The 16386-nt window shown below is 39.4% G+C and overlaps 1 protein-coding gene across 2 annotated transcripts in view; it reads right to left on the reverse strand.

The window, feature by feature from the left end:
* Positions 1–1064: 1064 nt before the first annotated feature.
* ppp3ccb (protein phosphatase 3, catalytic subunit, gamma isozyme, b) overlaps positions 1065–16386 on the reverse strand; it is a 33109-nt gene continuing 17787 nt past the window's right edge. The window contains exons 4-14 of one of the 2 annotated variants that reach the window (XM_072372105.1): positions 15708–15819; positions 15470–15615; positions 13867–14006; positions 12949–13026; positions 12735–12829; positions 12524–12649; positions 12257–12334; positions 7950–8034; positions 6709–6806; positions 5296–5322; positions 1068–2260 (exon numbers count right to left, since the gene is read on the reverse strand). In XM_072372105.1, the coding sequence (XP_072228206.1) occupies positions 2076–2260; positions 5296–5322; positions 6709–6806; positions 7950–8034; positions 12257–12334; positions 12524–12649; positions 12735–12829; positions 12949–13026; positions 13867–14006; positions 15470–15615; positions 15708–15819 (1170 nt within the window). In that variant the 3' untranslated portion in view covers positions 1068–2075. Of the gene's footprint in view, positions 2261–5295; positions 5323–6708; positions 6807–7949; positions 8035–12256; positions 12335–12523; positions 12650–12734; positions 12830–12948; positions 13027–13866; positions 14007–15469; positions 15616–15707; positions 15820–16386 lie in introns of both variants that reach the window. The other variant, XM_072372106.1, reaches the window with a different exon arrangement.

Raw genomic sequence — 16386 nt, forward strand, 5'->3', positions numbered from 1 at the left:
AGAAACACACACTCTTCGACACACTACACTTACACGCCTCCGTGTTTCCGTGGCAACGCTCATCGCCTCCGCTGTGCTGTGTTCAGATGCCCCCGCCACCGGAGTTCTCATCATCTCTGACCTTCAGGTAACCATGAGGAGGCCCATGTTGCTAAGCGACATGAGAGCACCAGCAGCTCCCACGCTGGCCTCTGATTGGCTGCCTGGCAGCGTCCTTGGTAGCATTGAAAGAGACTGACAATGGGCTACTTTTCAGTTTTTTATTTGAATGGAGTGAAACGTCTACATAAATGAGGCCTCGCAGTACATGAATTCCACAAAAGTTTCAGATGAAGCTGTAAAGAAAAACTGGTTCTGTACATTCTGTGAGATATGTTCTGAGAAACGAGGCCCAGCAGTCTTGACCTGCCCCGAAATCAAATAACACATGATCAGATCAACCCCACCCAGGTCCCCATCACACCGGAAACACACCAGAAACACCTCCACCTGCTTCGTCTTCATGTTCAGACGCTTATTTTCAGTAATTATAACAAAATGCTCGACTTTCAGCAGTCGTCCGAACGGCTGGTTCTGAAACCGGAGGTCCGAACGTCCCGGAGCATCGCAGGCTTGTTGCTCAACTTCTTTCTCAGCTCAGAAAGAAATTAAGATTTTCTCCTAAAATTACAGGTTTGCTTTTTAAGAGTTTTTAAGAGACTCAAATGAAGGTTTTCAGAAATGTTTGAAATATTTTTTAACTTTATGAAGAAAATCTTCAGAATATTTTCAAAAACCTGAGATTTCATAAATATCTAACCTTTTTAATAATAATATTCATTTTAAATTGGATTTTTTCTGGAACTTTTCACACTTTTAAGAAGCAAATATTTATCTAATTACCATTTCTTTGATTTCATCTTTTACTTTTTCAGAAATTTAATAGAAAAAAAATCTGATTCTTATCAGTTTTTGATGTTCAACTTTTTTCTTTGATTAAACCGATAGATTTTTGTAATAATTCATGAACAATTGACATTTTCCAGAAATTCAGATTATTCAGAGAAAATGCCTTTATCAAACTAAAAAAATCCAGAATAAGTTTGAATATTTTCTTGTTACTTAATCAAACCTTTTGATAAAAGATTTTTGGTAATTTTAATGAAAATATTTTTAAACATTTTTGTTACATTTGTTTTGTATTTTTTGGATAACTACATGATATTTACTTTAGGGAGATTTAAAAAAAAAAAGATTTTTTCTGTTTTTCTAGTTTCGTTCATTTGCTTTAGATTTTTTTGGATCTTTCCATCATCTCGTCTCACGTCTTAGAACCAAAACATGACATCTTTTAAGATTTTCTCACATCCCGTTGTTGCTTTATGAGCTTTTAGGCTCTGCTTCCCTTTTTCTCTGCGTGTGTATATCGCCCCGTCGTCCTGTGGCTGAACTCGGCGAGTATGACGTTGAAATTACAGCAACCTCTTCCACATTCAGTCGGACCCGAAGCTTTCAGCCACATCCTGTCGTCTTCCCTCATCGTCAGCTTCTATAAGATTTGTTTCAGAGTCGTAATGAAGCGGAATGACCGTTCAACTCTCCTCCCCCTCCTCCCATCAGCTCTGGGTAAATAAATCTATGTGTTGTTAAAAAAAACAAAAAAAAAAAAAAAACAACATCACATTGAAAAGCGGGAACAATTAAAATATACATATATAGTATAAATGTCAATACTAGCTCGGCGGAGCTCAGTCACACTATCGTTGGCATAAGAAAGGATGTGTGTGTGCCTGTTTGTGTGTGTGTGTGTGTGTGTGTGAGTGTGGGCACAAACACAGCGTTGAATGACCGTCACTCCCCCCCCCCAAATCAAAAACAAAAACAAAAACAAAGAAGAAGACAGGAGGCCGGCACACAGGTGTGGGTGGAGTACCGGCGCCCTGGAGTCTCTGTTCAGTCTCAAACGATGATATTTACTCGATGATAAAATAAATAAGCGCTCGGACTGAAACGCCGCATCCCCTCGGCTCTGAGAGGACGGGGGAGGACAGGAGGGGGAGGAGGAAGAGAGGAAGAGGAGGCGAGGTGAGGAGGAACTAGGCCTGGGCGTTGGTGCCGTTCTTGTCCGGAGGTCCGGTGCTGGCCGGCAGGTTGTTGAGGGAGGGCGGAGCCTCCTGCTGCTTGCTGTCGCGGCGGGGGGGCATCCGCTCGTTGATCCGGTCCAGACCGCGGGCCTCCTCGAAGCTCTGGATCTTATGCTGTGGGTTGAAGCCTTGGATGGCTGCGAGGAAACGGGAGACCGTCAGATAGAAAAGAACCAAAACCGGACGCTAACAGCTGAGTCAGAGAGTCACCTGGTCTGAGCTGGTTTCGATTTGCACTGAGGCGACTTTAACGGGTCTGACCCGGTTCAAAAACCCATCCAGAACCACATCGTTAGTTAAGGTCCAGCTTTAGTACAAACAGAACCATCTGCTGAGACATTTCTTTGTTATTTCGTCTTTTTTTAGTCACGTTGCTTCAACTTTTTTTTTTTTTTTATTTCAAAATTGTTTCATTAATATTTTTCTTTAAATCTTACAGTTAATGTTCTTAAATTGTTTCTTTTCTAAATCATTATTGATTAATTGTATTGATATCTTTTTCAGATGAAAACATCTTAAATCTAACATTTTATTAACAGTCTACGACAATTTTTTACATAATTTTCTTTTAAATTAAAATTTCTGGTTTTAAAATGTTAATTATTATTTATATATTATTTTTATTAAAAATTGCTAAAACATATTTATCATACTTAATCCTCAGTAATTTTCAGACTTTTCTATGATAACTTTTTTATATATTTTTTCTGAATCACTATTACTGTCATTTTTAATCAATAATGTTTGACTTTTCAATATATTTTCAAATATATTCAAATACTGATTTTCCAGTCAAGAGTTATGTCCATTAAAATTTTTTACCAATAAATAAATTAACAACAAATTTTATTGAATTTTCGCAGAAGCCTTTTTAAAACAAATTATATTCTTTTCTAGAAATTTTATGAATAATTTAATAATTTTCCAATACAGTGAAAATTTCTCCTAAATCACATCTATGAGAATCTTATTTTTAAGAATCTACATATTTAATTTGATATGATTTTTTAAAAATATTATATCATTCATACATATATATATATATATATATATATATATCATTGTAATGTCACCTTTTAAAGCACATTTAAAAACAACTGATGTTTGACAAAAGTGCACAAAAACAAATAATACATCGTAAACATTACACGTAAAAACTGAATAAATAAAACTGCTTTTGTTTATTTACTTTTTATTCATTCAATTAATTTAATTTTCCTAAATTTCATCATAAAAATTATAAATGTATAATAATTGCTGATATTTATTACCATCATTATATACTTTCATAATATCTAATATTTGTATATATCAAGAAATGTAATAATCATCTGATCATTACTATTTATAGATATTTTTTATGATGTTCTTTTATTAGTATTTTTCAAACACCTGGTTGATTTCTGACTCTGCTGCTCGCATCAATATTATTATCATCATTAAATGTACACGAATTAGACAGACCACAGCACGAGGGTGACTGAGTGAACCAAGAGAGGAAACTTACTTCAGAACAGGACAAAGACAGCATGAAGACAAAGAAACAGAGTTATTTCACTGTTATTACAGCTGATCACATTTTTTATGTCACAGAGGGAAAAAAATGCACCCTTTTCTAACTGTTAAAGTTTCTGTTTGTAAATCAGCTGTTACATGAGTTTGTTTAAGTTTGATTTGTCGGGTGAAACGGAACATTTGGTTCTGTGGAAACTTGTTCGGATCCACACAGAACATGGTGGCCCGTTTCAGCTGATGGCAGAGTAACAATGTGTGAACTCACTGCAGGTTTTACTCCTTCCCTGCTCACAGTGGACAGAAGAACCAGCTCTGTTTTATTCAAGGAACAGTTTGTAAAACTCCTGCTGGAAATATTACACATCTCTGGATTAAACTAACATGAGTGGCTACATGAATGAGAAATGCTACTAAACTTAAATGATAAATTAATTTATAGTCATATAGAAAGTGAAACAAATATTTTCATTTTAAACTGCATTCATTTAATATTGTGTTAATGTTGTTATTTATTTACTTTGACACTATTTTCAATTCTATTCTTTATTTTGGAATTGGAATACATTAAGTTTATTTTCTTTATTTGTATTAATTTCTGTATCATTTTCCTTTACATTTTATTAATCTATTAATTTCCTCCAAATTATTTTTAAGAGATTACCGATTTGCTTCTGTCGTGTTTTTCTTTGCATTTTTTACTTAAGTTTTTACATCACAGTGAAGTGGAGAAGGCTAGCAGCGTTAGCGGCTAGCTTAACTTGCAGTCAGAACAACAGCCTAAATTCAGCTTAAGATGACTTAACAGTGACAAAGAGAACACAAACTGTTCCGAACTGTTGAATTAACAAGTAATTTATGTAGAAGCTTCGATACCGGAAACACCCTTTTTACTACTTCCGGTTTTAGACACCATCTTCTGTAACTCGAGAGCCAATGACAAATTCTTAAAGCCCGCCCCCTCATTTGAATAACTAAGTTGAATGTAAAAAGAAAACATGGAAATAAATGACCTTCGGGAACTAAAGAAAAAATATATCTAAAAAAATGTACAAAAATTGTATTTAAAAATGTAATATGAAATTAAATTAAAATAAATAAATAAATAATTTGGGGGGACTACATTGATAGATGAGACTAATATATCAACAAAGAAAGAAATTAAATGGATTCCAATTAAAACATTTTAAAAAGTAAAATTGAAAACTAAGTGAATAAACACTGACACAAGTTTAAATTATGCATCTATTTTAGAAGCATTTCTTATCATATAAACTTATTTATTTTGCTACATATTTATATAATATATCAATAAAAAATATATATACTTTTTTTTTTTTTAATCTAATTGGGATTATGGCAGTTTCAATCCTCCATAGAACCGGATAACAAACTACAGTGAGTCACGCTGTGAGAGCTGCATCCATCCAGTCATTTACAATCATGCCAAGTTTATCTGAGGCTGTATTTACTTGATTATAAGCCCTTAAACTTTGATTTGCTGCAGAAAAACTGGTTCCAGATCAGCAGCGACTCGTTTCTGGTGCTGCAGAGTGGACTTTCTGTCTATTCCAACAGTTTTCTGTCTGAACACAGAAGCTTCCAGAGTCATAGACAAACACACAGAGATGGAGACAGACGGACAGAAAGGGTTGCATACCTCGTGCTTCTTCTGCCTCTACGGTGGCTGTGTAAGCGTGAGTAGAAGTGCCATGCCCAAAACCAATGGAGAGAAAGTGGGAACGTTAAATATCAATGCAGTCAGTCAGTCACGTTAACATGGAATCAATCATCATACAACCCCTCACCCCACCTCCCCTCCCTCCCTCCACCCCTCCCTCCATCCTGATCAGGTTAGAGCTACATGATTCACAGAGGAGGTGCAACAACAATCATCATCATCGTCATCGTTGCCATCACGGTTAACAAAAACAGGAGGATGTGTCGACACCATGCTGCCCTGAAAAGACAAACTACAGTAGGAAGAACAGATTTTCATAGAAAACTTTACACATAAATCCAAAACTCGACATTCTAAAGAGGGTGAAGATGTCTAAATTTGACTCATCAGTTGCTTTAAAAGCAGGGCCACCTTGGTTCATATCAATTACTTTACATAAACCTGACACCTACTGTTTTTAGACTCTTCCTCAGCCTTTTGAGAGTGTTGGTGATTGGTCGGTATGATACTAACAGAGTTTGTAAAGATGAACTGACTGGCTCTACGTGGCGGTTTGACTGTTAATCGGATAAACCGACTCAATAAATACTGAAGTAATCACATGATACAGTTTTAATATCTTTGAGGGACTAGCGGCCATGAGTTGTATCAACATGGTGTGAATAAAGCAGCTGAATGATTAGAAAACGTTCTTCAGATTAACAAACTGAGGATAAGCATCTCAAGTCAAATCTGTTTCACTCACAGAAGACTGACATTTCTGATTGATGATGTAATTACCAACAGACCCGACTTTAATGTTTCCTCAAAGTCTGGATGTTTGATTCTGAGCTAAAGTCACATATTCACTGTTGTTAAATGCATTATTTGATATGATTTCATTCTTATCATGAATCAACAAGTTTAAAACTTCCTGAAAGTTTTCTAGTTTTTCTTTTAATCCACTTTGGTCCCAACTCGCTCTCACGTTTGTCTCTATGAAGTTACGAAAAGGAACTGATTCATCTCCAATAATAAGAGGCCTGACGCCGGTCAGTTTGTTTCCGTGCACGTTGGTTGTGATAAATATTTTAATTCTGAGTTAAAAAACGTTGAGGTCCAGCGTGTACATGTGTAAAACCTGAGCTGTGTAAGGGTGAAAGCATCAGTGAGGTTTGGAAGTAGCAGGAAGTGCCTTTGCGCTCTCTGGCTGTCTTTTTATGGCAGCATGGTGGAGCTCTCTGAACACCACCTGACATGTGTGTTCCTGTGTGTGTGCTGAAGTGTTGATGATGAGGAGGGGGGCGGTTTGTCAGCGGTTAGTTTTGGGGTGTGAGTGCAGGCAGGGGGCAGTTAGTGTTAGCTGGTCTCTGGTTAGTGTTTGGTGGGATGCTCGGCTGCGTTTGTGCTCACCGCTCTGAAGGGTTTGTCGACCTCCGGATAAAACTCCAAGAGGCAGCGTTCCCGTCGGGGTCAGACCCTTCAGCTGCAGCACGCTCTCATTCTCCTCTCTGAAAACACAAAAACAACACAAAGTTAAGCTGAGCAGACGGCATCGAGACTGAAACCAAAACTGAGCTTTTCCAAAAAGGCCTCCAGGCATCTTTTGGATGCATTTTTAAATAGAATTTGATTGAGTATTTGAATCAATCTTTCTTTTTTTATTTATTTTTTATTAAAAGTACTCTTCTAATGCAAAACCTCATATCTCAACCTCATGTCCACACGTTAAGACAAAGACCGTCCTTTAAAGCAGGTTTGGATGTTTAACCTGCATCAGATTTTGATTGGCAGTCTTAAACAGGTGTGCTCCAGGTGTGTCACTGCGATGCCTCTGATGTCAAGGTTATAAGTGTAAAAAAACAAAAAAAAACTCACTCCGAGCTGCTGCCAGCAAAAATGAGGTCAGAAAGCTGCTGTTATTATAGTTTGAACCATTTATCACTTGAAAACATCTCAAATGTTTGAAACCAGTTCTGAGAAACTCTGGTTTCTGATTAGATACTGCACATGTTTATGTGCGGTTGGTGTCTGAAATCCTGGATGTGGCTTCTCTGCCAGTGTGTGGGTGGCGCTTTCCTTTTTTTAAATCCTCTGTTTTATGTGACTGCAGTTCAGTTCTTAAGTGTAATGGAACAGAAGCTCTTGTATGGTATAAAACAAAGTGGCGTTTCAGTGTAATGACCTTAAAACCAGTCACTGGTTTATGAATCGAAGCTGAGACAGGCTGTTTAATCAGCCAGCTCCTGCCACTCTGTGACAGTGATCAATTCAACAATAACGTGGCTGTAATGCTGTTCTGAGCTCTGAAATAACTCATTTCAGAACAGGAACACTCACAGTTTAAGGACAAATTATTCTGACACACTTCTGCAAGATTAAAGGAGGACAAATGTAAATCAAGTAAGAAGTCATTAGCCTTATACTAAAGTAGAGCAAAGGCTGTAACTGTATTTTCTGTCTAATAACCTAATTTATTTGACTTTTAAAGATAAATCTGTCCTTTAAAGTCATTCATTGGAACAATCGAATAGTAAAATTACTCCAATTTAAAGAGTCAGAACATTTCAAACCTTACTGCTCCTCACCTTAAACATAAAAATGTAATTTTTTAAATCAAAACTGACCTCGACAGTCCGAAACACAACACACACCTGAGCACAGAGAAGACGCGGGCCATCTTTCCAATGGCCCGGATCTTATTCCGGATCACCTCCTTCCTGACGGCTGGAGCGCCGCCTGCAGAGCAAAATGAGAGGACAGGAAATGAAATGTGAGGAAAGAACATGACAATCAAGCACGAGTTTCACAACAAATTCTTCAATTTACTCCGGTTTAAAACATTTAAACTCGTGAATCAGTTTTATTAACTGCATTATTTCCCACAGCTCAGGAAATTATAAATAATTTTTAATAGAAGTAATATTTCATGTGTAAAAATGTGTCAATTATCCTTGTACAAATGTGAATTCAGTATGTAAAATATTTAAATATTGTGTATCTAAATCTGTATGCACATGATTCTGTTTATCATTTTTAAATATTTAATCTGATGTAATGGAACATTGTTTCCCCCTTCTGGCTGGAGGATGAACTACAAATACACTGATCACCGTTCATTGTTAAGGATGCTTAAAATGCATCGAAACCACAGCACCAGCACAGAAGAGTCACCAGAATAAAAAAATGCAGACTTTAAAAGGCTTTAAGATAACTAATGTTAATCCCTGACGACACACAGATCTACATCCCAACATTGACCAACATTCATTAAGTGCCTTAAACAAATACACAACTGGATGGTCAAGTATTTCCTTCTGTTAAGGAATGAAATTTAACCTCATGGAGGTTAAAAAAAACCAAAGGTTGCTGTCTTTGGAGCCAAAGAGAAAATGTTAAGAACGGTTTAAATCTTCCAGTCAGGGTTCGGTCCACATCATCACACTGAGAAGCGCGATTGTTAAAGTATTAAACGAGATCCAGTTAAACAAGTTAGTGGTAACGTTTCTGTCTCACTGTAATAGGACCTAAGCGACCTAACCACAACATATATACAACATACATTTAAACTACAGAAACTACTTTCTGTCTGTGTGATTGGACAAACATGGCATGTGGAGTTCCACATGGTTCTATCCTGGGGCCTCTTTTTCAACATTTACATGCTCCCACTGACTCAGATTATATAAAGCAACTAAATATGCTGCCGTAGTTATGGGGACCATACACAGATCTACATCACCTGGGGATTATAATCCCTCACAAACACTCGTTAAATGTCTCAAACAAATAAACAACTGGATAATCCAGAATTTTGTTCCGTTGTCTTTGGAGCCAAAGAAGAAACTGAGCTCAGCTTCAGTTTGTAATGTTAAAAACCACAAACCAGGCCAGAAATCTAGGTGTTATTATGGACTCAGACCTGAACTCCAACAGTCATATCGGCTCAGTTGGAGAATAAAAGATGATCAGACAGCTAATTCAGTCCTCACAAGACCAGAAAAGTGGATCATATCCCTCCATCCTGAGGTCTCTACACTGCTTCCTGTTGGTTTTAAACTCTGCTGTTGGTCTTTAAAGCTTTAAATGGTTTCATCTCAGACCTTCTGCTATGTTCTGAACCTTGAGGAACAGGTTTCCTCTCCGTTCTTTAGAATTAGAACATAGAGAAGCTGCTTTCAATTTTTATGGATCATATATGAGGAACAAACTCCCAGAAAACTGTAGGTCTGAATCAGCTCTTCATCTTTTATATCAAACCTGAAGACTTTCCTGTTCACCACTGCATTAGATGGATTGATTTAATGGAACTGAAGGACTTTGATTGATAACACAAAGTGTTCCAATACTACACAACCAACACCAGTGTGACAGGAGCTTGATTTTCCTGCAATGTGTTTGTGAAAGTTAAAATGTTAAAACAATATGTTGCACTAAGAGAAGTTTTATATTACTAAGATGCACAAAGTGCAGTTGTATTTGGGTTGAATATGCCTAAAGAAAATAAGATGGTTTGAATTGTAAGAACTGTAATGGCCTTGATTAGTACTCATATCGGTACTCGTATCGGAAAGTACTAAAAGGTAAGTACTTGTACTCGGTTTAAAAAGAAAATATGGCATCGGTGCATCCTTAATGACTTTCACTATACAGTACCTCTCTCTGTTTTACTTTTCTCAGATTTTAATGCTTTCATGTTCACTGTAAAGCCCCATGGATCACATTGTTCTTGAATTATATGTTAGAAATAAATTAGTCTTGTCTTTTGCACAAGATTATAATTCAGAAGAGTTTTACCTATGTTCAAAAACATAATCTGCTCTGACTGCTCATGTGTTGGAGAACAGAGCTGTTTCGTTGTGTCAACCTATCCACTGGGCAGGCAAATGTGTTTCAACGTGATGTCACAAAGTAAAGAAAAGTCTGAACTACAAATGAGGCATTCAGGAGCAGAGTGTCCTGTGGGAGAAAATAGGTCACTCTGGAAAAGCTTGTGTAACAAACTGAGACGAGATGCAAGAAAAAAAACATCAACACCATCATAAGAGCTCTTTCATACTGTTGTCTCGTATTATCATTTTTGCTTTGTGACACTTTCTCATGGTGTTGTGACATTAAACTGGAGATGTTGGTTGCACACACACATACTGTTACAATGCAGAGCAGAATAAACAGAGCCGTGAGGGTTTGGAAAGTCCAAACCAAATCAGCAACCACTTAACACAATTTCCTTCCTGGAGATGCCTTTTTAAAACTTGCGCCGGATGTTTCTGGTCAGAATCTTCTACGACCTGCATGATGTCATCAGAAAGGAGGCGACAAGATGTAATCAAATGAAGCGTCTAATGGTGGTGTGTCTGTTACAGACCGTCTGAAAACAAAGAACCGGCGACTCGCCAGGTCGCATCAAGAGGAGAATGAAAGCTGTTCATGTTTTACGTCTGCAACTACAACTGGTTACATCTAATATGTCATCCACTACCCATAAAACCAGTCACCTGTTCTGAACTATGACGTCATGGAAAAACATGTTAACGTTCTGTCAGTCCATTTGTGCACACAACTGATTTATAAGTAAGCATAAAGTGCTCTCTGGTCATCTGAGAATGGCTCCCTGTGCACTACTGAATTACTCGTTTTTAAATAATTGTAACAGCTTCAACCAGAACACAAAGTGATGCATATCTTCACGCAACTGTAGCATCATTACACCATTAGTCTTTTTTAGAGGTGTCACTAACACAGAGGAAGGGCCGCTGATACTAAAAGGGGCAGAAATCACACGCTTGCAAACACACACACGTGATTAAAGACGAACCAGCAGCAGAGCTGTGACACCGAATCGCTCTACGATTGTAAATACGACCCCTTTTAGCAGCTTACACAACCCTTAGACTTCCTTCAGGGTTTCACTTCCTCATCAGGCTTAACTGCATTTGATTAATCGCATTCAGTGTTAAACGCCCACGGCAGGTCACCATGGAAACATGCCAGTCTTTACACTGAGGGTTTCTCTGACTGCTCACCGGAGGTATATGGACACATGTTCATGGAGCTGTGCTGCAGCTTGTCCACAATCAGTGAGCGCACATCAGTGAGGCACACTGTGGTTATAAATGCATCATCCTGCTGCCACAAACACTCCAAATATGTGGATTTTTAATCAACTGATAAGCACAGAGAGCTGACGTGCTTCGTGCCTGTGCTGTGATGAAATACTTTCTTTGTTCAGACAGGTTCCAAACTGTGTGAAATGACTTGTTGGTACCTGTACGTGGAGCAAAATTCCTCCTTTATCTGCATCGTTACCACTGAACCAATACAGGAAAGTCATCAGAGACGCAATACAAACCTTTAAAGACGTGAACATCACCAATGTTAAAATCTAAAATAAATATGCTGCCACAGTTATGCGGACGACCCACAGACCTACATCACCACATCGACCAACATTTATTAAGTGTCTTAAACAAATAAACAACTGGATGACCAAGAGTTTACTTCAGTTAAACAAAAACAAAACAGAGGGTATTGTCTTTGGAACCGACGGTTAAAAATCTGGGATGTTAAAAACCACCAACCAGGCCAGAAATCTGGGCGTTGTTATGGACTCAGACCTGAACTCCAACAGTCAGTTATGAAGTCAACTGTCTATCACCTGGAGATTATTTCCAGGATTAAAGGACTAATGTATCAGAGTGTTTTAAGCTGCTCCATGCATTTATCTTCCTGTAACAGAGTATTTCCTGGTCTGCCTAAAAGATGATCACACAGCTGCAGCAATAAATATCAGCCAGGGAAATTAAAGCTGTGAATTTGCTGAAGTTTAAGGAGTCCAATAAATGAAGGAGCTGCAAAAAACCACATAAATGTGTTGGATTTACAGACTCAGAGAGAGCGTCGAGTCTTTAAATATTGAACATAAAATAAGTTGGAAGAGTCTGATGGGAGGCTTTCTTACCTTCACACGTGTCGTCGCCTTCGGACATCAGCTCATCATCGGAGCAGATGTTCAGCACGTTAACCAGCATCTCCGTCACTGTGAAATCAGACCACAAACTTTCACAAATAAAACACTGTGCAGAAAACGTTCAAACTCCACAACGTCTGTTGGTTTGAGCAGATAAAAAGCTCCCCATAAGACTGAAAACATTCGTGAACACTAATCTATCTAATCTAATCTATCTAAGTGAATTTTACTTTAAATTCAAACAAAAATGGCTCCAACCTTTCTCTCCAACAAAGGGCAGAGACCAGGTGAAGACGTCCATGAAGTTGGGCAGCCAGTAGGGGTGAGGGGAGCAGTTAAACTGCCGGATGTTCATCACATTGTTCTCGTATTTCAGCACCGCCGCTGAAGACAAAACAAACACATCAACATCTCCACATCCAAGGACTTTCCAACCCGTTGCCAAGGTTTCCATCCTCCCTTCTCATACCTTTATTGTTGTACACGTCCAGGTAGTTGGGAGCAGAAAAGATTGTGATTAAAGACGGGAAGCCTGTCGTCTGACTTTTCCTGTACATTCGATACCTGACAGACAGACAGACAGTTGGACATCTGAGCAAACACTTTAATCATGACGAAAGCATCATCTGAAACAGACTGCAGACAGTAGAAGCTCTGACCAATCAGAGAGAGATCCGACTCACCCTGCATCCTGAGCTTCATGTGCTCGTATTACAGACAACAGATTATTGTTCATCAGGAAGTCACATACTGCCGGGTAACTGAAAACACAAACAGGATTCAAATGAGGAGGACATGAAGCTTCCCGTCGCTCGGAGTTGCAACCATTCAAACCAAAGTGTTACAGGAGATGCAAATGGTGCTAAAATTAGGGCTTAATTAAGGTCGGGGCTTTGACACAGAAGGTGGGGGAGGCGCCGATCTGATACACTCAAAGATGTCGACTCACTTCAGCGCACGCCTTTTACACTCAGAGCACACACGCCACCGCAGCTACTTCTCCACACAAAAAATACCCTGCAATTACTTTCCAATGTAAGAAAAACTCTTCGAGGGAGAGTCTATCTTTCCTCTGCTGTACTGAAAGCTCATAGAACCATGGATGTTGTGCACTGTTACACTAATTCCTAACAATTTTAGTGACCATGTGACTTTTCCTTCAGTGCCTCCATGAGGTTAAATTTCATTCATTCATTGTAAAATCTCTAAGAATAAGCAGAAACATTTTTTGCTGCTTCTGTGGTTCAGTGACACCTTTCCTGCCACCGCGGCTGCTGTTTGGAGCGGTGAGCTAAAAGCTGAGCTCAGACTTTCAGCCAAATGAGAAGTCAGAGAGCTATGAGACCCAGCAGGAAACACTGGAGCTACTCAAACAAACTGAAGCTCTCGGAGCAGATTTCTCTCCTCTGTGACCTCCATGTGGTGTCAACACTGCAAACTCATAACAAATATGAAGACAGAGCAGAGAATGCTAATATTTATTTTCAGTATCAGCGTGACAGCGGATTTAACCAGCGGTCACTTATCCAGAGATAAGCCATTGTTTGGAAAAGCTTTAATCAGCTCAGATTAACAGCTGTCCCAGCAGCAGAGACTCGTACCTGTAGAAGAAAGAGCAGCCTCGGACACTGTTGTGGCAGAAGTGTTCCTGGGTCTTTTCTGAGCCGTAGTCCTCCCCCGGGTCCGACCACAGCAGGTCACACATGGGCCCGAAAGCTGGAGGTTCCTTAAACCGGTCCAACTGCACACAAACAGAAGGAGCATCTGAACTAATCTGTTTTCTGTCTTTCTGAAACTAAAATGTTAGAAATTAAAGTGATTTTTATGAAGACATGGCCAAAAGTTTTGGGAATGACACAAATATCAATCTCCACAAAGTTTGCTACTTTAGTCTTTATGAGAACAGATCAGAGGAGTCCCTCTTTACCATAAAAATTAACTTAATCCCGTAAAAAACAAACCCATTTCTTCTGCATTTCAGCCACTAAAGGACCTGCTGACAGGCTGAAGATCCCTCTGTTCTGCTGACTGAGTCAGCACAGCAGACTGGATGCTTTAAAAAGAGGGTGGTGCTTGAAATCATTGTTTGTCCTCCGGTAACCATGGTTACATGCAGGGAAACATATGCAGTCATCAATGCTTTACATAGATAGAGCTTTACAGGCAAGATTACTGCACCTAAATCAACAATATTTCAGTTTTGTTGTAAGAAGGTTTCAGGACACCCAAGAGAGTCCAGCAAGCTCCAGGACCGCCTCCTAAAGGTGATCCAGCTGCAGCATGGGGGCGCCACCAGGGCAGAGCTGGTTCAGGAACGGTGAGGCGAAGACCTTTGGAGGATGGCCTGGTGTCAAAAAGGGCCGCAAAGAAGCCGCTTCTCTCCAAGAAAAACATCAGGACTGACTGATGTTCCCCACAAAGCGTGGAGCATCCAGAGAAATGACTGTCTGGAGAACATCAGTCCTGTGTCCTGCAGACAGTAAAGCATCCTGAGATGGTACCAGAACACCCTCAGCAGCTTCTCCCGACCAGGAACAGTTTGAAGAACAAAGCCTTTTCCAGTAGGATGGAGCACCGTTCCATTAGGAAAAGTGAGACCTGAGAGGCTCGGGGTACAAAACATCCACATTTTAGGTCCATGGCCAGGAAGCCCCTCAGGCCTTAATACCACTGAGAACTTGTGGACAAACGCTGACAAACTCCAGGCATTGATGATGCAGCGATGGCTGCCAACAGTCAGGACTTGGCCCAAAAGTCGAATGACAGCAGCCAGGACAAATATCGACTCTTTGCTTAAACTCTAAGCCTTTGAAACTTATGAAATGTCTGTAATTATACTTCAGTTTACCAAAGAAACATCTGACAGAAAGATCGAAAAAAAAAAACAATATTCGTGTCATCCTCAAAACTTTTGGCCACGGCTGAACATCTGGATCAGCAGTGAGACACACTGAGGGACTTCAGCAGCAGAGAAGGTGATGTTACTCTTCCATATTTCTATACTTGTGATATTTTATTACTGCACTCTACTAAAAACTCCGCTCATCTGTGTTTGAGGCCCAGTTTTAACAACAGTTTGTAAGTAACAAACCCATCATGCTGTGCTTAACCAGCTGTGTAGAGCTTCTCCTTTTTCACCTGTTTACTATTCATGCCACTTCTCATATGAAGCAGCAGAGACATGTCTCCATGTCTCCTTCTCACCTTCCGTATGTCATCCAGACAGGTGATTTCAGGGCTCAGACCTCCGTGCACGCAGAGGAACTGCTGGTTGAGGAGCGCAGCCAGAGGCAGGCAGTCGAACGCCTCCATGCAGGCGTCGTATACCTGCTCAGAGTACTTTATTTTACCTGAAGGACACACACACAGGTCAGATTACTGAACACCACTGCTCTGTGAGATTAAACGGTTAGAAGACCAACGGGAGCCGAGCGGCACTCACACTCCTGCTTGAAGGTGAAGTACTCTGTGAGATGTCGGCACTCGTGGTTGCCTCTGAGGAGGAACAGGGTGTTGGGGTGGTTGATCTTCAGAGCCCAGAGGTACAGTACACACTGAAAACACACATACACACAGGAGAGGGTCAGTCCTACACCTCCAGTTGTTACAGGCAGCTTTCTGAGGGGTCAAACTCAATATTCACTCACTCCTGAGGGAACCATCTGCCTCTTCAGCTGCTGAATGTTCACCTGTGCAGCTCAAAAACCACATTTCCTCTTAAACTCTTCCCCCTCTTTCACTTTAGTCATAATAATGTAGAACAGAAATCACAGGGGACATTTCCAGAATGAGGATATATCGTCATGTAGCTGAAATAAAGCCCATTTAAGATCTTAAACTGTAATAACTGCCTCTGCTGTAATGCTGAATGCTTGTAGGGCTGCAGAAGGTAATCGAGTCTTCTATACATTATTTTATTGATTTGTAGAGTAATCAGACAAGAAATTCTTCTGCATAAGTAACTATTTAAAAGAGAACCATTTACATCATGAATCAGCTTTTAGTCACAGTTATTTCTGGGTGATATGTCCAAAAAAAGTATTCATCTCCAAACATTCCTCCTCCTGATATACTGATAACAGGACTATTGAACAGCAACTATTAGCTTTCCTGCTAACATC

The sequence above is a fragment of the Leuresthes tenuis genome, unplaced genomic scaffold, assembly GCF_036924035.1.
Source record: "Leuresthes tenuis unplaced genomic scaffold, fLeuTen1.0.hap1 SCAF_19, whole genome shotgun sequence".
Classification (NCBI taxonomy): Eukaryota; Metazoa; Chordata; class Actinopteri; order Atheriniformes; family Atherinopsidae; genus Leuresthes; species Leuresthes tenuis.